Source organism: Numenius arquata, chromosome 1, assembly GCF_964106895.1.
Source record: "Numenius arquata chromosome 1, bNumArq3.hap1.1, whole genome shotgun sequence".
Classification (NCBI taxonomy): domain Eukaryota; kingdom Metazoa; phylum Chordata; class Aves; order Charadriiformes; family Scolopacidae; genus Numenius; species Numenius arquata.
The window spans coordinates 12,707,849-12,732,563 of NC_133576.1; the positions used below are offsets into that span (position 1 = coordinate 12,707,849).

A 24,715-nucleotide genomic window follows, 5' to 3' on the forward strand; every position below is an offset into this window, starting at 1 on the left:
GGGACGCTAAAAAGCAAGAAGAGGTCAGCCCAAAGAGTAACATTTCTGGAAAAGTCGTAAGCGCTGCCTAATGGGTTCTTTGCACAAGCTACATCAGCCCCCGCCACGTCACTCTGCTATCACCTAGCCTTAGTTATTAGTGCCAGACACTGCTTGGTTGGCAGGAACCACTCTGCTGAGGTCAAAGGCGCCTTTTCTTTATGCAAGGACTAATTATGTGAAAAGATGATGCAAGATCTGGCCATTTTCGTTCAACTTCAATGCTTTATTAATAGCAGTGCTAATGCAGGAAGCCACTCTGCTTTATTCCACTAAGGAAATCAGTGGGACATGCTTGAGAAAAGACTGTGTATGGCCTCAACCCAAAATTTCCCTCTGCTGGAACACTTTTCCATTTAATGTTACTGATGCAAGGAAATACCATCAAAAGCCCAGGTGCAGGTCTTTATTGGTCTATGCCAAGAAAACAAACAAGGAATGCTAACACTGCTTTCTCATTCAAGCTTCTCAATAATTAGAAGAGGAAAATTAGCTAATGAGGTCCAAAGGTAGTTGGGGAGGGAGCTGGACTGGGGCTGCCACACCAAATTGTGTACAGAGTGGTTCCAGGACAACATTGCTGGCAGGCAGCAGGAGGGACAGCCAGAGGGAAAGAGAGAGCGTTTTCCATTCTGGGTGCCCTGAAAAAAGCAAATATAATGTGCTTCCCTCTCCTTTACCGTGCTCCAAGCTCAGATCACAGAGGGGAAGGGAAACTCACCTGGCTCATCTTCTGTCTCTTAGGAGGCTGCAGGATCCTTGTCTGATCCATCAGAAGGTTTCGCTGCTGTCTCTCCCAGGCTTTCTTCACACAGTTTAGCTAGTTGGCGTGCAACCGGGACAGAGGGAGTGCTGTCAGCTGCACTTGGTCCAGCAGCTGTCCCACTCAAAGCGGCGCTAGCTGTCCCAGCAGGAGGATCTCCCTTTGTCTTGCTGGCAGATGTCTCCCGATGTAGTGCCAGATCAGCCACTACCCCCTCTGTGCCCTCGTGGATGATCTGATGAGCAGCATAGATGTGTTTTCTTTGGGACTGCCTCACTGTGCATAAACAGAGGTAAGGCTTTTACTTGGAAATGTACAGCAAAATATTCTCCGCAGGGGAGAAGGGAGGGATAGCTTTTAGCCTTCCTGCAGCTGTGGAAAAGCCTACCTCAGGAAAAAAAAAAAAAAAAAATCACGCCCTTCTAACTTTGGCTGAAAGTGTTCTACTGCCACCTAATAGCAGCAACCAATTTTGCATTTCACTTTGAAGACTAGCCCCCACAGCGGAAAGCACAGCCAAAGTGTTTTCCTTTCCAGCTTAGGACACAACTGCCCAGGATATGTTATCAGGCTTTAAAATAACTTCTTCAGTGTCTGTTAATTGCAGCAGGCCTCTGCAAGACTGGAGCTGAAATCTGCCCTCTCCTGTGTTATGATTTTGCCTGCGCTGAGAAATTCTTACTGAGGTCAAAGTAAAATTTGGAGACAGTATAGACACATTGTCACCCACCTTATGGTCTCCCCTTTGCTGCTGCAGGATTGCTCTCTGTTGTGTTTTACAGTTTTCATCCAATCTCATTTGTTTATATATTTCCAGCCCACCTCTTAGGAAATAATTACCCAAGCCAGAGCATTCACCCTACCATTCTCTTCATTGCTCTTCACTATTCTTTGTTCCCTCTTTCCTCTCTCTCAACTTAAGATGCCGACAAACAATCACGGGGATTGAAATACCGCATCCTTGTAAGAAGGGTATGGGGAATGTTGCAGGAACGAGCTGTGGCTCTCATCGTGTCACTTCCCTGCAAAAGTCCAAGACTTCTATGTTGCCTTGGGTCTGTTTATGTTGTAAGGCTGAGCTGTATCTTAACTGTGAATCTGACCCACTGGTGCCTTGCAGGCTGTCACACAGTCCTGCATACTGTCACTGACTCAGTTGCCCAACGTCACTAACCCATCCTGTTTATGTTTACCCATCTCCCAGGTCCTTTTTGTTGACAATGAAAGCAACTGGATCACACTTTTTGAAAAGCTGACCTTCACCAGGCAGCTCTCAATTCCCGGGAGAGCTTTCTCTACCCAAGGCATTTTGGCTTCAGTTGTGTATGCATGAACTACATCAACTACACTGGGAATATTCTCCTGGTATTGCTGCAGTCCATTCTTCCATCCACAGTGAATTCCATCAAAAAGAAAGCGGGGTCAAACTGGTGAGTGATTTTCTTCTTAAAAGCAAGGTTTTTTTTCGTATCGGCCCATTGACTTCTACTTCCAATGAGGGAGGGTTCAGAGGGGTTTCAGGATGAGCCAGTATTGGATAATCCCTGCTTTTATGCATAGGAATGTGGCAAAAAGAGAAAAAGAATAAGAAAAGACAAAACTAAGAAAAACAGAGATGTTTAAGGAGAAGCTAAAGGGTAGGCAGGCTGAACTTGCAAGTCTTTGTTATACAAATGGATTTGTTCCTCTGGCAGGACAGACAACTGTGCTCTCAGATCACTTCCTGCTAGTTTCAAGATAGGTGTATGCTCAAGCGTGTGCCAGGTTGCTAACACACAGTTTCGTAGTGAATAATCTGGCTTTCTATAGGGAAAGCTTTAAAAGCTGCCACAGAAATGCAATACACTGATGTGCTCATGAGATCTAATGCCATTCTTTGATACTATTCCCTTTGGATTTACATGGAATAGTTACTGATTCTGCTTCCCTAAAGGTATCACTCTGCAGGTTTATGGCAGGGTGTGTTCACCAGAGCGTACATTTGGTAGAATTCATCTAACTCTTAACTGTACGGAGTCCTTTCCACCCCACGCAGCAATAGCAAAAGAGAGTGTGAGCCAAGTTTCTTCCTGACATTTGATGTCTACTGTCACAAGAATATTGTGGCAAATTTCACCTGATTGTGTTTGAAGGAGCTCTTGTATTTTATCACCTATTGCTCTAGCTCTTCCACCAGCATCCACTTTAATTTTTTTCTGGGTCTATCTCTGCTTTCCAGACAAACCCACTGTAACTATTCACAGATTTTGAAGATTAGGGTTTTTTCCTCTGTTCCTTGGGCATGCTTTGGAGGTGTTTTGTTCAGTATCTGCTGTTGCATTTAAGCCCAGTACATGTTTTCTTCCTTGATGGTACCTCTGTATGTCCAGAATCCTAGCCCGTCTCCAGGTCTTCTCTTTCTGTTCTCGTTTCTGAGACGGACTAACTCGTGTGTGTTAGTGCCTGAGCTGTAGGCTTCATTGACTAAAATTACATCACCTGTTTTGGTAGGCTTGCAGAAGCAGGGCAACGGAGAAGAGAGCCAATTTAAGACTACGCAGAATTGCCAGCTGCTGAATAGATACTGTTGTTGTGACAAATACATGAACTAGGAAGAAAAAAGTTTGCACAACTCGGAGACTGCAAAATGTGTTTGAAGGGTTTGCATTTTCATTCACAAAGCGACAAGAAAAGCAATGAAGGAAGTGCCTTTGTTCTCAAGTCAGAGAAGTACACTGCGGCAAGGACCACTTCAGACTCTACTGTGATACAATTGCTTTTCTTAGGTTATATCCACACACTTTGCATGTGTGACTGGTTTAGTCGGTCTTCTGAGTGTGCTGGTCAGTGGAAACATCCCAGTTAAGAATAACCATTTATTCATGATACTCAATGTAAGACACAGGTTTCCAGGGCCTTCCCCTCAGTATTTTGACAGATATTATTCCGTTTTGGCTAAACAGAAGCATCCTTTACAGCTACAAGATTATCTACTTAAAACATGATGCCACTACAGCCAACCCTAAAACCTTATCTTTGCTTCTAGCTCTCAACCAATTGGGGGCAAGGAGCAAAGCATAGGAAAGCATATAATCTTCTTTCCACATATGGTATATATTTAAGTAATCTGCCTGTTAAAGACTTCTGCAGTTTCTAGAAATTGCCATATAACAGACAATTCACAGCCATGTTATTTAAAGACTTTTCCCAGTTTGTTTTTGAAGGGGCAATGGGTTGATTCTTTTAATGTAGTTTTATTGTTGCAGATGATACACGAAATTTACATCAGATCTGAATTTAGGTCACCATTTTAAAAGACTAAAGCTCATGAGAAATTGGTGAAAAGGAGTCAGAGGGCTTAACTTTCTACCTGCAGAGTGCAAATGAGAAATCTTGGAGAACTGAGGCAACTCTTCTCACTGCATCTTTCCTGTCAGTGAGCTAGAGTGAGGAGATTGAAACAGTTCAAGAAGAGAATAAAGTTACTGGACTCCTTACCTTTTTCTCTCATAGACATTTTCTCAGCTTCTGGAATCAGGAAACTATAAACCAGCTCTGCCACAATCTCTTCTGACTGTAGGCGAGTTCGACTACAGAACAGATGCAGAGTGGTATTAGTATTTTAATTTTCTTTCCAGATCACCTCTGCAAACACAAGATTCCCTTGTAAATATTCTCACTATTTTCAAGGGAGTGTATTGTTATGGCAGTAATTGTCAGCTGGGTCTCTCTTTATCTTACAAATAGATGACAGTGTGACTCTTCCCCTTTGCGCTGCACTGCCAATGTGTTCAATACTGCATTGGAAAGCAGTATTTCCAGGGAGAGATCACTCTAGACTCCTTAGCCTTGAAGGTATTTAGAAGCCCAGTACTCACTGATGACAAACTGAGTTAGACATACGGATACTTCTGAAGATTTGCATCTTTGTCAATCTAGTCTTTGGCCCATTGCTGAGTTTGCTAAATTCTTGCCTTTTGTCACTCTGCATTTGGCTGGTCCCCATGCTCTTTTCCATGCCAGTGTTTGGTGGGTTCCCAACTGGCCCAGGGGCTGCATGCATTATCTAAGCTTCATTCTCCCCAAGGATTTCAACATTCTGGTTGTATTCATCTAGTTACAAAATACACAGCTGCTGTACCATAGGAGAGTCACTGTGTCATTGGGATTTTTATGGCTCAATTCCAAAAAAAGAGCATAGAAACTGAACTGGAGGTTTGGCAGGTCCTAAAAAGTATTCACTGCTGATGCCCCAGCCAAACACAAGACTGTGGTGTTCTCAACAACTTACCCTACCCAAAGTGCCTTGTCAGGCAGCCATCAATATGACTGACCCCCATGGAAATTGGCAGTTTCTTAAAGAACAGCCACCCCAGAATGAAAGGCTCCTGTATAGTTGTATCTTTTAGCATCTCTTTCAAACAGATTTTCTGTAGTAGTGTAAATAAATGAAAAGACCAGTATGAATGGCTATTGCTTTAGGCAGTTCCCAGATTCACTTAAGTTCAGTCACAGCATCACATTGGCATGGAGAAGTCTAAAAAGGGTAATTCACAGATCCCACAAGTGATTTGCAAAGGGAATCTGGCACATAGTGTATAGAAATAAGGTTCTGATGGATTTATATGTGTGTACCAGGTAGTAACAGTGTGGTTCCCATACAGCAGTCACACTAAGGAGGTGATCATGAACAGTATTGCTCTGCCCTTCCCATGTCTTAGATTGTACATGCAACCACAGATGCAGATGATCAGGAAGGTTCTAAACTGCTGTAAACAGCCTCTAATGTGTCGTTTAATAACATACCGACTTTCCATTTCGTAAGCAATGTCATTGATTTCTACAGCCATTCTCTGAATCTCTTCCCTGGCTTGTTCTTCAGCTGTGTTCTCCATGCTACTCAGGATAATGTCTTCCAAGTAGGAGTCAATAGTGCTCTGGTGCATTTTCACCACCTGGAACAAAACACCAAGATATTATTCCTCTGCTTATTGCCCTGCCACGAGCATGGTGGAAGCAGATTTCCAAAGAAGCATGAACAACAGATTTTCATCAGACTCTTAATTTCAGGCAGGCCAGCCTGAGATTTGGTTTCAGAGGTGCTTTCTGGGAAGAATAATATGTAAAAAATTATTTTCGAATAATTCTTTCTGAGAACTAATTGAACAGAAACAAGTGCAGGAAAGAACCAGTGGTGGAAGAAAAACTTATCCACAGCTCCAATTCTGCTGCAGCAGGTTAGTTCTGTGAATGCAATGGCAGTTGCTTCCTCAGTTCTCATGGTCCCCTGAGCAACAACTGCTAAATAGTAATCATCAGTATTGACTTCAGTAAATTAATCAGCTTTCATTCAAGCAAATCCTGAAGGAAAAGGTTTCAAGCCAGTCAAAGTAACGAGTAAAATGAAGATAAAATTATTGGTTTCCTTATAATGGTTGTTGAGCAGAGATTCTAGAAATAGGTGTTTTCCTTCTGCTAATCTGAAGGCCATAAGCTTATGGCGCTTTGACCCTCCTTGCTTCCCACTCAGAGATGCAGAAAAGATATGAGGAGAAGCTAAAATTAAAAGAAAAATAAACATGATGCCAGACTCTCTTGGTATTAACCTCCTCCCACAAAGTTTGAAAATTATTGGTTTAGTCAATTAGGCTCCCACTCATTCCTTTCAACTGGGAGAAATATGCTTCATGCAGTCAGGAGCCAGGGAATAGGAATAGGACTATAGAATAGTTATGGAATATGGTAATTCAGGATTTTTGTTTCTGGATTTCAAGGTTATGTTATCCATTACATTACATCAAAATATTTTTTTTTACCTCTTGTTATTTGCAGTCTACTTTTGGGGGGCAAAATCTTTCCAAAACTTTGCTTAAAGGCATCCTTCCTGGGAAAGCGCCTAACAGTTTTGCCGAACAGACCAAGTGCTGACAAAACATTATTCCTAAAGATGATCTAGGTGCATCTGTTCTCCACAGGTGTTTGTTGTGGATATTTAAGAAACCTACATCCATTCATGATATGCCTAACAGGACTGTCTGTAGGGAGTATTTGGATCATCCATAATTTAATGGGCATGACTCTTTTAGGAAGGAATCACCCTCTCTTCACTAAGCCCTAAATTTCAAAACTAGCCATCACCAAAGTCAGAGCTGAAGCACCTCCCTTCCATCTGGACCTTCCCACAAGGAGGCAGTTCCTACAAGCTGTCCACAGTCCCACCAGTCTCCCTCCCTTGCCTGTTTGAAAATCTCATCTTCTTCCTTACGCCGCCTCTCTTCCACCTGACGACGTCCGCTCTCTTCCGCTTCCCTCATCCGCCTCTGCCTCTCGGCCAGCATGACAAAAGCATGGATCTTCCGTTCTTCTTGCAGCCTCACCAGCTCTTTGGACAGGAAATCAAACATGTTCGCCAGTACCCTTCCTTCTTCCCTGGCCAAGTGTTTTTCCACTGATGATAGCTTTTAAAAAAAAATGCAAAGAATTATGTTACAAACCCCAGGAATGTTGTTCAAAGTCCCAGGACTACCACAGGCATGTGAAACAGCTCTGCAACATCCACTCAGACCAGCCACGGAGTTTCGCATTCTTCTTCTTTTACATGCACTGGCCTGGATTCTGCATAATGTAATGTCCCTGTATATAGGCTCTGATGGCATCAAGAGGCTAAAAGACAGTAAATCTAGCCAGGCTGGGAATAATCCCAATACTGTCACACTAGGACAAGCAGCCCCTATGCTTGAGTGGGTGGGAGGAGATAACGCACTAGACATGCTGTATTCCAGTTATTACGAACTGCTTTTGTGGCTGTGAGTATAACTAGAATAGTTGCTGTGGCCATCTGCTCATTACTGGGGAATGCTCCACTGCCCAGACCAAGAAAGGGTGAGGTATAAAAGTGACAATGAAATTACTTTAGCTGCATACCCTCCTAAGCTTAGCTAGACCAGAACAGAAAAAATAGCATCAAAAGTTGCAAATGAAGCTTCTTTCTAGCATTTGGAAAGTAAACCCTCAATCTTTGTGAGTAGGAAGCTTGAGTAAAGGTTTAGGAAGCTCTGCAATTGTGAGTACAGCCACATTTCTGTCCTTTCCTAAGGACACGAAATGTTTGTTAACAGTTCAAAGCCACCACAGTGAAACGGCATGTCTGTGGTTGGACATTCACGATGTGACCAAAGTGATTCAACTTGCTGAGATAACACAGCAACCATGAGTCCCTGCAGTTTTAGGTATTGAGTTATTACCTAAAACTGTACAAATTATTAACTTCTAACAAATTCAAATCAACAGTAAATATATTGAGTTTGCAGAAGTGCAAACGAGACCTCAAAATTCCAGGTAACGGAAAATGAGAAAGTCTGTGACATAGCAGAGACTAGATTCCAGGTGTTCAGTGTTACTGTGCCATTCACTCCTTGTTCTAAGCACATCATGTTTTATGGGTTGGGTATGTGTGACTGCACTTTGGAAAGGGACAAAATCTAAGATAAGTTCATTATCTCCAGCGCAGACTATGAAGCCACAGTCCTTGGCAGGAGGGAATGTCTGGAACTGGCTGGGATGCCAGTGTTGGAATAAATAGGCAATAACACAGTAGACCTGAACATAAAACTCAAAATGGATCTGAAATATCCCAGACAAGTAGTAATAGACCAGATTTCTTATACTGCTGTGCTCACGCAGTGTTTCAAAGAAAGTGGGAGTGTCGGTGTTGCACACATCTAGAGGTGACAGTGCTTAGCTCATGGTGTTTCAGATAGAAGATGGCAATGCAGTAACTGCACCAGCCCGCAGGGACGGATAACATCAAACTAACATGTTGCTTCCTCGTTATTGCTCCAGGTGCTGTGTCTAAAACTTGTGTGAAATGGAGGGAAACAACGCAGGAACACTCTTGTCTTAGACTTTCACTATATACAAGGTTGGAAATTTTCAACCACTCATCTTTCACCATTTTATCTGGAGCTTCCATCCTCTTTCTGCAGGAAGCATTTCTTGAAAAATGCCTCTTTTTATACTGGAAAGGCCAAAAACCTGAAAAAACCTGTGACCACCAAAACTAAAGACCTGTGAGTCATCAGTGACTTTCTAAAATAGCCACACAGATAGAAAACTCCTGCATACACATTCCAGAATCTTGTAAAGTTCAAAATGTTTGAAGACCCGACCCTTGAACTGTTTGCATTCAGAGATATAGTTAAAAAAAATGCTAGAGTAGAGGAGGTAGATACCAGCAGAGGGGGATAGTGGCTCTCCCAAAAGGAAATTCTGAGATCAGAGGTCAGCATCTTTACCGTTTTCTCTCTCTCCTTCTGTATGAATGTCATTATAGTGTCTGAACTGCTGTCTCCTTCACTCTTACCTGGGCTTCCAGAAGAGAAGGAGAATTTCAAGTTCCTAATGTCTAAGACTTTTATTTTTCTCTTAATTCCTCAGTAGAAAAATTCTGTATTCCTGCATTCCACACCTGGGCTCCCTGTGTATGAGGGAGCAGCTGGAAATGATGAACAGTAAAACACAGTCAATTGGTTCAATTTTTACTGAGATCTGAGGGGAAATTTTGTTGCTGCCCACCCAGCAGGAAGCAGTGGTCTGGCTTCATCTTCACCAGGCCAGCTGGCCAGCGGATGCTGTTACCATAATCTGGAACCTGCAGAATTGCCTCACAGCTGGTCACTGAGAAAACAGGGGAGTAGTAAACACTATAAGAAAACCTGCAGGAATGTGGGAGTTACTGTATGTCTGAGATGCAGTGAAGTCTGGACAAAATTTCTTTATGATCCGCTTTAGACCAGTATCTGCCTGCAAGGGAACAGGATGGGAATTTGCATCCTCAGCTCTCACTAGATCCTTGGCAGATGATGGAGCCCAACATTTCTCTGCTCTCCATAACAGCGGCAAGTACAACAATGGGACACTATTGCTAAGGTCCTAGAAGTATCAAGCCCAGCAAGATTTACAAAGTAAGTCTGCTTTGGCTTCTTTTGTGATGCTTTATGCCCGAGGAGGAGCCTGAGAGAGTGCCAAGCTAGGAAAGGAACAGGGAAATGACAGAGCAGTTGTACACATTCAGTGAAACATCTGACAGATGTGAGTGACAAGCATGTATTGTGATGCCAGGTCACAGCACTAGTCAAATGGATTGAAATGTGGGAAAACTGAGGTTCATCTGACAGTGCAGTTTGTTCAAAGCCCTGTAAATATAAATAAGTGCTCTGTCTGCAAACAAAGCAAGCGCAGCCTGGGTAGCAGCTGTGGTAAGGGCGCCTCAGTCTGTTTCTGAGATTCCCCAGAGCCCCCACTGCAGTGAAAGCAATTTTAGCCCCTCAGGCATTCAATGCTTGGCCTGTGCTAGGAGAGCATTTTTGTTACTTGGGGTGCTTTCTGTACTGTGGACAATAGAAAACATAAAGAAATTAAATGCGAGAGTATTCGTGGTACTGCAAGAGCAGAGTGCCCGTTCAGGACTGTCGTGAATCAGCTTTCCCATCTATACGGGCAAACCTTGTGCATTTGCAAGTTGTACTGTTGCTGCAGGGCCAGTGTCATTTGCTCCTCTGCCTTCAAAAGAAGCTCTCTGTCCTCCTGGAGTGCGTGAGTGGTGTGCAGCTCTTGGATCAGTTCCAGCCGCTTCTCCTTCCCTTCAAACATCTTTAAAATAAAGTTAAACAACCAAGCATATTAAATGGAGAATACAGAGCAACATGGACCTAGTTTTCGGTAACAAATTTGTGGCTGCATTTAGGCAAACACTATTGCTGTCAGGTAAATCTTGCCTAAACCCTCCTGCTTAGAAGATGAAAGTTGAGACCTTGTGCTGTGGAGTATAGATGATCCCTTGCTACCTTATTATAAAATAAATTATTTTTTTCATTGTGTTTGGCTTCACCCAGAACTCAAACCATGGGAATGCAGAGCAGCAACACCAATGTTAAGTGAAAAGGGCAATAGCCTTCTGAATGTCCTGTTATATCAGCCTCAATGTCAACGCTTCCCAGTGTGAGCATTGCCCCTTTTCCTCAGTCCAGGGTTTTTAGGGAACCCAGCAACAATTCAAAGCAATGAATTGGTGGGGAGGTTGTTGAAGCTGCTCCTGTCCCTATTATGGGGTTATGTGGCCCATCCCTTCCCTGACACTCTCTTATTATTTTCATTTCCCCTCTCTTTCAACAGGACTTCCAACAGCCACAAAGGATCACTCAACCCTACTCACATCATTCTCCAACTGAGTCACGTATTTCTGATCCAGTAGTAGCTGGAAGGAGATTCCTAAAATGGTGGGACATTTCATGATAAGAAAATCAACAGTCCTGCAATGGCATCCAACATCCTTCTCACAGATCACCACAGACCCGGAGAAGGCTTGGAAAGACTATATTCCACCTCAAGCCACCTTCACAGTATTGCATTGTTTGCTAAAGCTCAGGTCAGCTTTGGGACCCTCTTGGGAACACTTCACAAACATTAAATAGTTAGTGCAAGAGAGAATATCAATTATATTCTCAGTAGGCATGTAAACAAACCTTCCGGATGGCTCTGATCAAAAGTGATAGACTCGCTTAACGTAAAGCCTATGAGGCATGGCTACTCAATTAATTTTTACCTAGACCCACTTCTGCTCCACTGAAAGCAGAATGATGGGCCCTGCACTTGCTGGAAATCACGGTGGTATGCTTCAGTTGCTTCTCATCTAAGGTTCAGCTCACCATCACAGGAAACTGGAAAGATGGCATGAAATACAAGCTGCCCTGCTGGCTTGTGGGAGGTTTCTTTTGCCTAGGATCTTGGCACAATCAAGGCAAAATGTACTTATGGTTCCGATCTAGTCTAGAATTTGCCATTTGAGTAACTCCATATGAAGCTGAGTGTAGGGGATGGCAGGAGCAGGGAGACACTCACAGACATGTATAGGAACCTAGAAGTTCCTGTAAGAAATTTGGGCTGGAGACCAAAAACTTCAGCCTTGAAGGACTCCAGATAACATACAGGAGGATATGCTGCAGAAGCCTCATTACCCTTGATTAGTGCTGTGGAAGAAAGATTGCAAACACACTTTCAATCATTCGCACCATCATTCTGAAGAGACACATAAACAAAGAGACACTGAATACCATGTTCTGAATAGCCCTGCCTCGGAGCAACTTCTGCAGATAGATCACTGCCAGTTCTCTTTCCTCTTCCTCCTGCCAAAACACAACAAATATCCACACAATAATTAATTATTCCTTTGGAGACTGGGATTTCTATAGATTATCCATCTAACTATCAAAAAGTCTAACTCATATCCAGCTTTTTCTCAGTTGTTTCTGAACAACATTCTTCTAATTTCTAGAGAAAGGAAGGTGAGTCAGAATAATACATACTTCCATGTTTTACAAGAGATGGGGGAGAAAGACTGTATAATCAGATTCTATTTGAGATTTTAGAGGCTCTTTAGAGACGAGTACCTAATGATAAGGAGATGTTGATGGAGAAAATGACTGTATGCGTTAGAAGTACTATTTGTAGCTTGACCGAATCTGAGTTTGCAAAATGAGCATCAGCTACATTAATTTAACAGGTCAATTATTATTGAAGGAGGTGCAAGAGAGCTGGGAAGCATAAATAAAGGGATTAAATTAAAAGGGAACATACACAATTTTTCTTTTGATATTTATTCCAGTGGTGACCAGTAAATTTAAGACTCAGAAAGTGATAGATTGGAAATAAAATTAATTACATTATATTGTGATTCATCTCTTTGAGAACTTTACTGGCCTGGCATTGTGTGGCTGATACCAACTTGGAAGAATAATGGAGCATAACAGGAAAGGGAACATGACCATAGGAGAAAAAGAATTTAAAAAGGCTTATTTTAAATGAAGGAAGCACAACTGGCAGTGTTTTTTCTTGCTGAGAGGTCTTCTAGTCTGGAGTTGACAGTAGCAGAAGGACAAAGCCCATTGGGTGCCTTGGAAAGATAAAAAGCAATCTAAAAATTGCAAGGAAGTTTTTTTTAATAAAGAGCCTATGAAGTCTGCATCAAAATGAGGTGTTTTAGAAGTGCTGGAAAAATAGGGAAGAGCGTGGGATGAGAGATGTGGTGTGGGCTTGAATCTTAGTCTCTGTTTTTTCTTATGTGTTGAAGATTAAGTTTTCCAAATGCAAAAGGAAGCATTCCTGCCTTCCATGCCACCACCCAAGAGGAGCAAAGCAGAACTAGCCAAAGGACTGCCTTATGATTTGGTATGTTCTTTTTTTCTGGAAAGAAGGGATGAATTTCCAGTCCAGTCAGAGAGCTAAGCTGTACTGTATCACCTGGCTACAGTGTGCTCTTCAGGACAGAGTTTTGGAAACGGGGATGGCACATATACTGGGCAGGTAAGCCAAACTGCTTGGTTTCATGTAAACTAAGGTTTGGATTAGATTTTTGTGGGTTGTATTTTTCTGTATTCCTGTTGTCCAGTGCTGCAAATGATCCCTTAGCAAGAGTAATCATCAGCTTCTCCACCTGCCTGCTACAGACCAGCAGGAAAGAATGAGGGCAGATGGAAAGAGATGGAAAGTCTATCATACCCTGCAGGGGAAAAAAAAAAAAAAAAAAAAGAATTAAGGATATAGAAGGATCTAGGAGCAGGGTGAAAACTAGAGGGGGCTGGGAGAAAGTGATAAACCAGTGAAGGAATTCAGAGGTGCTCTGTGAGCTTGTTATGGCCAGTGAGTGTGTAAGAAATGACTAGGGGAGAGGAGCTGAGGAGGCCTGCAGTAGTGCCTCCGCTGTCTCCACTTTCTTTTATATCCCTTGTGGTCAATGCCATCTGCCTGTCACTCTGGCCTGCGTTCCTTTTGAGATCTTCAACTCTAGCGGGAAGAGGCTGGTGCATTTTGCAGTTGGTACTTGTGTCTGTATGGCAGGAAGAGAAGCATTAATGACAGAGAAGAGCTTTGCTTTCAGTGCTCCTTGCAGCCAGCTGCTGGTAGGAGAAACCTTACACGGATTCTGCAAAGCAAGAGATGTTAGTGCTGCTCTTCAGTGGCTGAAGTGGCCTAATTTTACAGATGGAGCTTCACTGGAGAGCTCCAGTCTTTTATGTGTTCACACATAAAGACACTTGAAAATAAACCAAAAGTTGACAGAATCAATTTAGGTGGTATTCTAATATATTGGAACTCTTTAAAAAAATTATAATCTGTAAACACGCTCAAGAATGACTGCAACTGGGGGATAAATCTTTCTGATTTCTTTCCATGTTACCTGGAATTACTTTAAAATCTGCTAAACTGATAAATCTAAAGACTGTAAATCTACTGCTGCAATACAATATCTAATACCTAGTTAATAAAGCTGTGGAAAGCTGGAAAGCTCTTCCCAAGGAGATATTCTTGTTTCAGTCATCTTGCAATAGACTGTATAAAACATAGGACATCATACTGCACAAAGGAAGACAGCATGGATGATCTAGTAAGTCTTTCTCTCTCCCACTTTCATGGTTGTGTGATTCTCTTAAATTCACAAGTTTAAATGGTAATCATGACTGCTTCTTACTACATCATGAAAATGATGTTAATAAGCAGACAAAGAAATCCACTGGGGCAACCACCTCTCAAGTACATTACCTCAAGAAAGGAAAAGAATTTGCAGCTTGACTAAAAAGTTGTTTTTTCCTACAGCATATCACATCCCCCATGACACATCATTACTGCTATTTCAATCTCTGCAGAAGAATCATTTTCTGTGAACTGGAGCATGTTCATCAAAGACTGCATCCTGTGTGATGACAAGAGCTTCACTCCAGCAAATTAATGAAGGGCATGCTCGGTGCTAAGCACCCAAAGTCTCATTGACTTCAATGGGACTAAATTTAATTGCTCTGCTGGATTATGATAGTGTTGTCAGATCAGAAGGTTGGAAAACACATAATAATAATAATAATAACCATCATCATCATCATCTGCCTTTTTGTTCCCCAAGAACAAGGGAATAACATGTCTACTAATTTATAAGTTTAGAAATAAAGTTTAGTTAAAGACTTGGCCAATAGATATTGTAAAAGATTTTCAATTTTTTGGCTGCTAGTATCTTTATAGAATAAACAGAGACTAAGAGAGTCTTAAGAAATAGTGATGGCTATTTCTAACACGAATACACACAAAAAAGATGAAGCTCATTTCTTTCCTTCTCTTGTCATTCCTTTAACAACCATGTAGGAAACAATCAGGGATCAACAGAAAAAAAGGGCTAAACCCAGCCCACTTACAATTGATGGTTTTTCCAGGATTGGAGTGGGTGGCCGAGGAACAGGCTTTTCTACTTTTTCAAGCAAACGGAGGGGCTTCTTTGGCTCCTTGACTTTATTCTTCTTCTCCAGTAGCACCTGGAATAGACATACAATTTAATGAGAAATGGGCTAGTGTTAAAGAAGTGTCCGGGAATACCATTCTGCTGAGTCACGAGGTTCAGACTGGACCCCTTTGCTTTCTAAACTCCTTCTCAAAGAGGAGTCTTAGCCTCCAACTGGAAAGAAGAGTTCAGACCCTAGGCTCTGTCACTGAGTCGGTTTAAATACAGCTTGAGCTGGGTGCCTCCGAGACGAGGGACACCTTTGGTTATTTTCAAATGAGGCTTTAAAAAGCACAATCTATGACATAAGCTGTCCATGCACCTGTTCACACAACAAGCGCATGTCTTTTCTCCAATCAAATTGTTCAATGGTTACGTGTCCTCTTTGATGACTGGAGTTTTGGTGCAGGTGCTTTTACCTTCTTACACATTTTCATGATCTTTGTCCCATCTGCACCTGGATCTAATTAATTATTTTCCTACAAGATAGAGGTAAGATTCTTTCAAAACATGAAAAATGGGTAGGTTTATCACAATTTAATTACAGTTTACATATTACTACAGAATGGTTATAACTCTCTGCCTTTAACTATAGGTATAATGCTGCCAGTTAGAAATGTTATGTGGTCAGGAGATCTTATGAAGGGGGTCACTTGAAGAGTGTATTGTCACTGTTCTGTGGCCCTTCCTCATTGAATTGTCTTCGTATGATATGCTGTTACTGTGGAGGTTGAGCCGAATGACCCAGGACCCCTTTCTTGCAAAATATGTTTTTTGCAAGCTAAGGCTGCCCCTCATGAACCTCTGGCCTTGGAGGCCAGGGGGAGGGTATGGAGAGAGGAAGTTTTTCCTCCAGTAGAGGAGGACCAGGTTTGGGACCACTTGGCCAAACTGGACATTCATAAGTCCATGGGCCCAGATGGGATGCACCCGCGAGTGCTGAGAGAGCTGGCAGAAGTTATCGCTGGGCCACTCTCTATCATATTTGAAAAGTCATGGAGAACAGGAGAGGTGCCAGAAGACTGGAGGAAGGCCAACATCACACCAGTCTTCAAAAAGGGCAAGAAGGAGGACCCTGGGAACTACAGACCAGTTAGTCTCACCTCTGTCCCTGGGAAGGTAATGGAGAGACTCATTCTAGATGTCATCTCCAAACAAGTTGAAGAGCAGGGGGTTATTGGAAGTGGGCAACATGGGTTTACCAAGGGTAAATCATGCTTGACCGATCTGATAGCTTTCTATGATGCCATAACTGGTTGGCTGGATGAGGGGAGGGCAGCAGATATCATCTACCTTGACTTCAGCAAGGCTTTTGACACTGTCTCCCATAACATCCTCATTGGAAAACTAAGGAAGTGTGGGCTGGATGAGGGGACAGTGAGGTGGATTGAGAACTGGCTATGTGACAGGACCCAAAGGGTAATGGTTAATGGAACAGGCTCAAGCTGGAGGCCTGTAACCAGTGGTGTCCCCCAGGGGTCAATACTTGGTCCAGTCCTGTTCAACATATTCATCAGTGACCTGGACGAGGGGACAGAGTGTATCCTCAGCAAGTTTGCTGATGATACCAAGTTGGGTGGGGTGGCTGACACCCCGGAGGGCCGTGCTGCCATCCAGAGAGACCTGGACAGGCTGGAGAGCTGGGCAAGGAAGAACCTCATGAGGTTCAACAGGGAAAAGTGTAAGGTGCTACACCTGGGCAAGAAGAATGTCAGGCACCAATACAGGTTAGGCGTGGACCTGCTGGAGCCAAGCTCGGAAGAGAAAGATCTGGGAGTCCTGGTAGACAGCAAAATGACAATGAGCAAGCAATGTGCTCTTGTGGCCAGGAAGGCCAACGGAATCCTGGGCTGCATAGGGAAGAGTGTGGCTAGTAGGTCCAGGGAAGTCATTCTCCCCCTCTACTCTGCACTGGTGAGGCCACAACTGGAGTATTGCATCCAGTTCTGGGCTCCCCAATTCAAGAGGGATAGGGAACTACTGGAAAGAGTCCAGCGAAGGGCAACAAAGATGATTAAGGGATTGGAGCATCTCCCTTATGAGGAAAGGCTAAGAGAGCTGGGACTCTTTAGTCTGGAGAAGAGAAGGCTGAGGGGAGACCTTATTAACGCCTATAAGTATCTCAAGGGTGGGTTGAAGGAGGAGGGAGCCAGACTCTTTTCAGTGGTTCCCAGTGACAGGACAAGGGGCAACGGGCACAAGTTGGAACATAGGAGGTTCCACTCGAATATGAGGAAGAATTTCTTCACGGTGAGGGTGACGGAGCCCTGGAACGGGCTGCCCAGGGAGGTTGTGGAGTCCCCTTCTTTGGAGATTTTCAAGACCCGCCTGGATGCAGTCCTGAGTAGCATTCTCTAAGCAATCCTGCTTCAGCAGGGGAGTTGGACCAGATGATCTATATGGTCCCTTCCAACTCTAAAAAAAAATTCAGTGAAAATTCAGTGAAATTCAGTGAAACTCTTCTTTGCCCATCTGCAACTGCGCAGCAGCGCGCTGGCCCACAGGAACTGTAGAGTGGACTAAGGGCAAAAGGGAAACTAACTTGCCTGACAACTTCCTTCTACCAAGAAAATCCAAAAGCCCATTAAGTGTGGGTTTTATCTTTCTCATAGCTGTTTAGTGGCAGGTGCCAAACCTTGTCAGCAAAGCAGGCTAGGAGTGGAAATGCACCACAGCCTCTACTCTTTCAAGACACTTTCAAACTATTTAGAGAGCCAAAGTCCTGCCAACTTCCCATCACAAGCTACAAGATATTCAGATAATCATTTCAACTGTACAGCAACACTTGCCTGCTGTAGGACATCACACTTCGGCTCGCAAAGAAAAGGGAAAAGAGCACGTACATTTAAAGCTCCTTCCAAATTATAACCCTACTACTGTATGGGTTGAATCTATAGTGTTTATTACTGAAAGAACAGACGTACTCCAGCAAGGAAAAGTGTGCCTTTTCCTTTTCTCACTTGCTGTCTTTCAAATGTTCAAATACAACATTTCACTAGTGAGGGAAAACAAAGAAAAACTTAAGAAAAAACATCCCATGCTGAATTTCTCTCTCCAGTATCAGGAAATTGATGGCACTTGCACAGAATATAATTGTGAAATTAACGAAGTTTTGAAACTCCAGTGATCATTGTACAAAACTCTTCTTGCATATTGGATCTGATCTTTCAGGCCAGGATAATTAATTGCTCCAGAAAAGGAAAGAGATTTCTAGTTAGGGAGTAAAATGCTTTATTATTGAAAACTTCAGAAATGGACCATGTTAATAATGCAAGAATCAAAGCCTATAAACTGCTTATACGCCACGTGAAATGGTTTTAGCTCAAAAATGTTGAGAGATTTTCTGAACTGTTTCTTGTATTTGATGACCTTAGAGCTCTCTGGCATGAAGATTATAACAGTGCTTGCTATGATTTATAAGGTGTTTTGCATGATGGGGGAAGAAATTGAAAGAAAAAAGCTGCTGTAATTGTGATCCTTTTGAAAACAATGGCTCCTATGTTTATTAGTACAATGTTGCATTCATGAGATTTTTTTCTAATAAAACCTTAGCCTCAAAAAGTATTTCTTGCTAGCCAGAATAAAAAAAAAAAACCCCAACAAAACAAAAAAACCAGAATAGCAAGTTTTAAAGACAGAAAAAATCTATAAGCACTTCTGACAAGAAGGAATTCTTATTAATGTAGATTTCAGAAATATTGCAGTTCCCAGAAGTGGTCTTATGTTTTCATGTCAGCCCAGTCTATGCCTGCTTTGCTATCTTTACTAAGTCAAAGGTGCTGATAATTTGATTTGTCTAATCTGAGGTTTTAAGTTATTTTAACACTTTAATGAAAGAAAAGAAAATATGGGTTTTTGCATTAACTGGTTCTGCCTAACTTAACAAATTACCATTTTTTGAAATAGGGAGACCAGGGCCCAAGAATCAATGTAAAATCCTTTCTTTAAAAGAAAAAAATGCTAAATTTCTGAACAACATACTTCAAATGTTACTGCCTGCACATCACACTCTAATTTTTCTGAGACAGACTACATTACTTTTTTCAGGTAATAGGTTTGGAGTCATGGTATAATCTGTTTGGATTGGACAGTGAAGGATCACCATCTCCTTTTCATTTTCCTGGCAAATGCAGTGAACAGCAAATGGCACCCATGCTTTTGGCCGTACGCTTTAGCTTCTTTGCTAGCTTCTGATAGAAGCAGAACTCTTGACAGGACAGTGGCTTGAGGAACAACTCTCTGTTCAAAAGAAATCATTCTTTAGATTCCTCCCGTATCTTCTCTGCAATCCCCTCCTTTTCACAAGACACTAGATATATGTTATTTTCATGTACAGCACAGAGTACACAGCCATATTTCTCTTTCTTCCTTTTTGCCCGCAAATGAAGGTGAGATCATCAAGGACGGACTGACTACCTACTTTGCAAAGAAGCATGGCTGCTGCACCTTGGTTGATCAAGACTGACATAATAGCTCTTAGAGCTTGTCTGTGCACGAGCCAACTAACACTGTGTTGGAGATCTGTTCTTGGTGAAATAACTGCTCAAACAGGTTTTCCTACACTTTGAAGTTGGCAGAGATTTTCTAGAGACATTCTTGGCCTCCCCTACTTCTCCACCTCCTTCCAGCAACTGGATAAAGGAAAACAGACGTGATGAGAGTTGTACTTAATGCTGAGGTGAAAGACTCTTTTTCTGACATCATCTTGATCCAGCACTTTGCAACTACCTGGCATTTTACCCCTCGAGTCAGCAGAGCATACAGGGCCAGCCTAAAGCCACGCATTGTTCTGCACTGGGATTTCTTCTAGCAGCTCCTCCGTTCCTTGGTGTGTTCAGTTACCTAGTTGTAGCTATATCAGTATGCTATCTCCTTAATGCCTTGGATTTTCACACAAGGCTGTCTATATAATGGCTCACTTATATTCCTCAAAGCACTGTCATCAGCACAGGCTAGGAACTAGATTTCCTTGGCCTTTTACAGATCTAGCTTAAGATACAGATCGTTGTTTTTACTGTAAAACCTGGGTCACTCCTGGTTTTGCCATGGTCTCTTGTTTTAGAGAATTACTCAAAGAATACTGAGTGTACATAACACTCCTGCAAAAGGTTTCAGGGTGGTCCTCAAAAAGTCTGCTTCTAAAATCACTCATTTTTGGCTTAGTTTCAAAGCTGGAAGAAGCTGTTCTTATTCTCAAGAAGATACAGGTCCTTTTTGTAGTTCCTTGGATAATTGCTTATGCCTTCTTACAAGCTTTAAGCTTAGGAAAACCCTCAATATGGCAAACCAAGAGGAACACAATGAGGAGGACTAGTCCATCTTGCCACTTTTTTGGCCAGAGAAGCAAGCCTCGAAACATCCCTTTATTAAAATTAATTACTTCTGAAGTCAAAATCTAACATTCCTGTATTCATTCTATTTGCCACCTCCTTCCACAGACTATCCAGGGAAAATGAAAGAAATTCATTCTAGAGCTAGATCACTTTATTTCTAGGATTATGGAAGAAAATTTACAGATGAAGTGTGCTAGGACCACACTAAAAAGTGGCTTTTGAAGGGAAAATTGGTCTAGCTGCTCAGCTATTGAAATAATGCAAAGCAACACAGTGCCCTTCTGAGCTGATCCCTAATTGCCTGCTTTAAACCTCTTTCATACTGTGTGACAGAGGTTGTTGGCATGACTGGGACTGCTTATGCCAAGTGGTCCGACAGCTGTCCTCTCAAGTGCTAAATTCTGGTAACTCAAGTACTCTGCACCCTTTACTGTCCTGTTCTTGACAGCTCCAGTAGCTGATGAGGCAGAGCTGTCAAAGAGGCTCTGCTAAGCCAAAACATGCTATAGGCACCAAACTTCGGAAGCAAAAGCCTCTGATAGGAGAAGTGACCAGTAACGGCACCACAGAGCTCAAGTGCTAATTAGGGCAGTAATTTCTTGTTGCTCTGAATGAATGTTTAAATCTAATGGTGGCTGAGGCAGCCTTGGTGTTTCACAGTGTCATTACTTTCTGTCTGTCTGGCCCAACCATCTAAAAGCAGCAGCTAAATTTTGCATAGTGGATTTATCCTCTTTGCCTGCAAAGGAAATGCTTTGTGATCCTAAAAGAAAATCCATTTTGCTTTTTTGTGGTGGGTAAATGAGTATTAGTTATGTTAGCCCCTTACTTGGTATAAATCAATGTAGAGCAATGGTCTACACTGATTTAAGAAAGAAAATATGCAGAATTGTCTGCTTTTGTTCTGCATTCCATCTCCCTTTGGCCACCAATTTTTCTATGAATAGAGACACTATTGTGTGAGCAGCCAGCATTAGGGCATACTTCTTCTCTGTGACTACAGTTTAGACACTCCGCTGTAGTCTTTCAAACCATGAGAATTATTTTGAACAAAGAGAATACAATTGCTATAATTGGAATTCAGCTCTGAAAGCTTGGGTTAATGTTCTGCTGCCTATGAGAACCGTGTTATGATCCAGATTATACATAGTCACTACTTGAATTTTATGCGAAAAGCACCCAAACTCAAACCCCTTCAATACTGCTGTCTTCTCTAAAACTGTAGTGAATTGATGTCCTTAGTTCTTGAACAATTCCTGTAGCAGTCAAATTTTCTTTGAAAATTTTCCTTCTGAATAATGATGATGCAATGTTACATCTTTTATAAGATCCAATGGAATTTAAATTTGAGATATGATTGATTTTTCAGAACAAGATTTCAATTTAAAATTCATTAGCAGAAAGTTACTGTCTGCATTGAGAGTATTATTAAATTACATTAAAACAAGAAAACTATATACATAATTTCCAATTATGAAATATTTCTTCACTAAATAAAGCATACGTGAAAGTTGCCAACCTTTACAAATGAAATTCAATATTTTTCAGAGATACAGCAGCCAGCCAAGAATACGCCTGATTTTAAAAAAGATAACCCTCAACAGCATCACAAGAAGTGTACTTAAAAGTACATGTAATTTACAAATATTGTGATTGTAGATGCAAATGAGGCACTTTCCTCAGTGGTTAATTGCATATATGGACACCTCATCTGCATGAACAGTTGCGATAAATTAAGATATGCAAAACACCATTAGCATGTTTGCAAATCAGATGCTGTTGTTAGGGAACAACAGTGATGTGCATCCACCGTTCTGATCCAATTTTATGAGTGGGGTCACGTTAAGAATCCTTTGCTGCAGGTGTTTTTACAATATGTACTTAAAATGTCCGTTTCTAAAAATGTACAGAATTTTTAGAATATTAATTCTGATTTGGTTTATTTAATTATTAGTTTGACAGTGTAACCAGTAGGCTTGCCACTTGCGCATTATAAAAGCAAGGGAGAAATGAGAATGAACAAGCGGCAGGAGAGAATTTTTAACTGACGTAGTACGTTCTGATCCAAATACCTGATCTGCAGGAAGACAGAAACAGCTGTGCTTCTTTTCTATAGGGTTGGAGCAGAAGCCTAGATATTAGGGAGAGAGAGTACTGACAGACTGAGTTCCAGAGCAGTGCTGGTCATGCCTACAACAGTCTGAATGTTTGATCCATTTGAAGTTGTCTTACAGAAAATATGAATTTAGCACAGGAAATTAGGAGAAAGCTTACACGCGTGTCTTCCCAATTGCATTTCTGAGCAGTTCAAATCTAAGAGGAACTGACAAGCTGTTGGATGCAGCTCCATACCTGGTGAACTTGTGCCAGCTCCACCTCTAGCCTTGCTGCTCTTCTAATAAATCCACTCTTAGTGGTAGTGTACTTAGGTGTTGGAGCTTTAATCTCAACCTGGGTGACAGAATCTGGGAGACGTGCTTCCAGTTCACACAGTCCTAAGAAATACAAACAGCAATTAAGTAATGAAGTAAAGGGGGGAATGAAGTAAAGGGGAAAGGAATTTGACTTTTGTTAATATTTTAAGTAAATATCTCATGCAAACTAGGTTTTCCAAAATGTCTTACCTGCAAAGGTCTCAAGATAAAAGCTTTTTACCACATAGCGTTCAGAATGGTTGTCTGGGAAATAACCAATTCTAGACAAAGGAGCATATGTTTGTGATGCAAAGTCAGTATACTCTTTGATGATATCTCTTCTCTCCACCTTCCCCATCACATTCTTCCTCTTAGCTATCAGTTTCCTGAGCACTGAAAAGTAAATACAAATGTGAGGAGGTTCTTCATACAAATAGTTCTAAAAAAGCCGTATTTTTGGAAATTCACAAGGACTTTTGCTAGTTAATATAAAAACATGACCTTTTGACCAGAACAAATGCTGCCCATGCATATCTATATTGTGGATGCAACCTGTTTCATCTCGAATAAAGACTGCAGCCTTCTGAAAATAGAAATAGCTTATCTGAAAACTAAGTCTCATACTGCTCTCTCCCTGTCTTTCCAACTTACTTAGTGCACAGTCATGCTGAATCTTTTTTATTTTCTCTTCTTTAGCCTTCTGATGATTTTGCCAGTGATCATCCAAGCGCTTGGCATCCAGCTCATTCTGATTCTCCACTCGCCTCCGCAGCATCTTCTTTAAGACTTCCAGTCGAACCTCCTGCAACCTAAAAGGAAAGGAAAGGGCAGGTATGACCTACTGTACTCTGCAGTGTTCTGTGCAATGCTGCCATCATGAAATCCTACATACCAACTGACTACTTTACACATAGTTCATACCGCATATCTCTTATTTAATCTTTCATTTTAAAAAGTGAGTTTAGCACTGGTGAAAAGTATTGTGATAGCAGCCTCATATTAAATTTAACAAAAATATTCCTTTCCAAAATCAGGGGATTTTCACAGAAATAAAAGGCTTGTACCCTCCAGACAACCTCCTAAACCTTCTTGTTCATTCTCTATTCAGCCAATAATTTAAAAAAAAAAAAAAAAAAAGAAGAGTATAATTGGATTCCTACTTTTCTATTTCCTGTTCTCTAAAGGCCCACTCCTTCCTCTCCATATCGTCCATCATTTTCCTCCTTTTCGCGATTTGTGAGGCATTGTCCATGGGTGGAAGAGTTGCTTCCCATGCACGTTTTTCGCGGGCACGTTCAATCATCTCCACTTCAGCTAGTCCTGCTGGTAGCTCCCGACCTTACAGGGGCAAGAAGCAGTAGCTTTTTAGGAAAATGGTGAATCTAGCAAATAGCGACCACCAAAAAGTACTAGAGGACTGGATGTACACAAGCCCATATGTTAAACACAAGCAGGACTGTCAACAGCCAGAAGTAAATACTTCTAAGGCCAGTAAAATTCTACAGTATGAGGAATGGCAGGACCTGCAGTTGCTATAGCTTAGTTGACATTAACACTAGCACTTGATTCCTCTACTGCAGGCTGCAAAAGAGGAAAATCTTTTCCAAGAAGACACTTTTTGAGAATAAGCACTTTCTTTGGCATGACCAGTGTCCATCATTATTGCAGGTGGGACACTGGGAGATGAGGATCACAGGTATATCCTGGGGCAGCAGTGTTTGTACTTTTTTTACTGATGTCTAACTCAGAACAGCTGAAGAACATGGAAAATGTTAAATGGTAAACATTCCATAGGTAAATGGAAAAACTGCTCCTAGTTCGTATTTGTAAAACATATGACCTTTTTATATTGAAAGATCTCAAAACT

At 41.8% G+C, this 24,715-nt stretch overlaps 1 protein-coding gene across 1 annotated transcript in view; it reads right to left on the reverse strand.

The window, feature by feature from the left end:
• Window positions 1-779: 779 nt before the first annotated feature.
• Window positions 780-24,715, reverse strand: part of CFAP91 (cilia and flagella associated protein 91) — a 32,776-nt gene continuing 8,840 nt past the window's right edge. The window contains exons 7-17 of the mRNA XM_074159741.1: window positions 24,009-24,186; window positions 23,500-23,657; window positions 23,059-23,241; window positions 22,787-22,929; window positions 15,019-15,135; window positions 11,893-11,964; window positions 10,286-10,432; window positions 7,018-7,239; window positions 5,588-5,736; window positions 4,280-4,371; window positions 780-1,078 (exon numbers count right to left, since the gene is read on the reverse strand). Coding sequence (XP_074015842.1) covers window positions 780-1,078; window positions 4,280-4,371; window positions 5,588-5,736; window positions 7,018-7,239; window positions 10,286-10,432; window positions 11,893-11,964; window positions 15,019-15,135; window positions 22,787-22,929; window positions 23,059-23,241; window positions 23,500-23,657; window positions 24,009-24,186 — 1,760 coding nt within the window. The remainder of the gene's footprint in view (window positions 1,079-4,279; window positions 4,372-5,587; window positions 5,737-7,017; window positions 7,240-10,285; window positions 10,433-11,892; window positions 11,965-15,018; window positions 15,136-22,786; window positions 22,930-23,058; window positions 23,242-23,499; window positions 23,658-24,008; window positions 24,187-24,715) is intronic.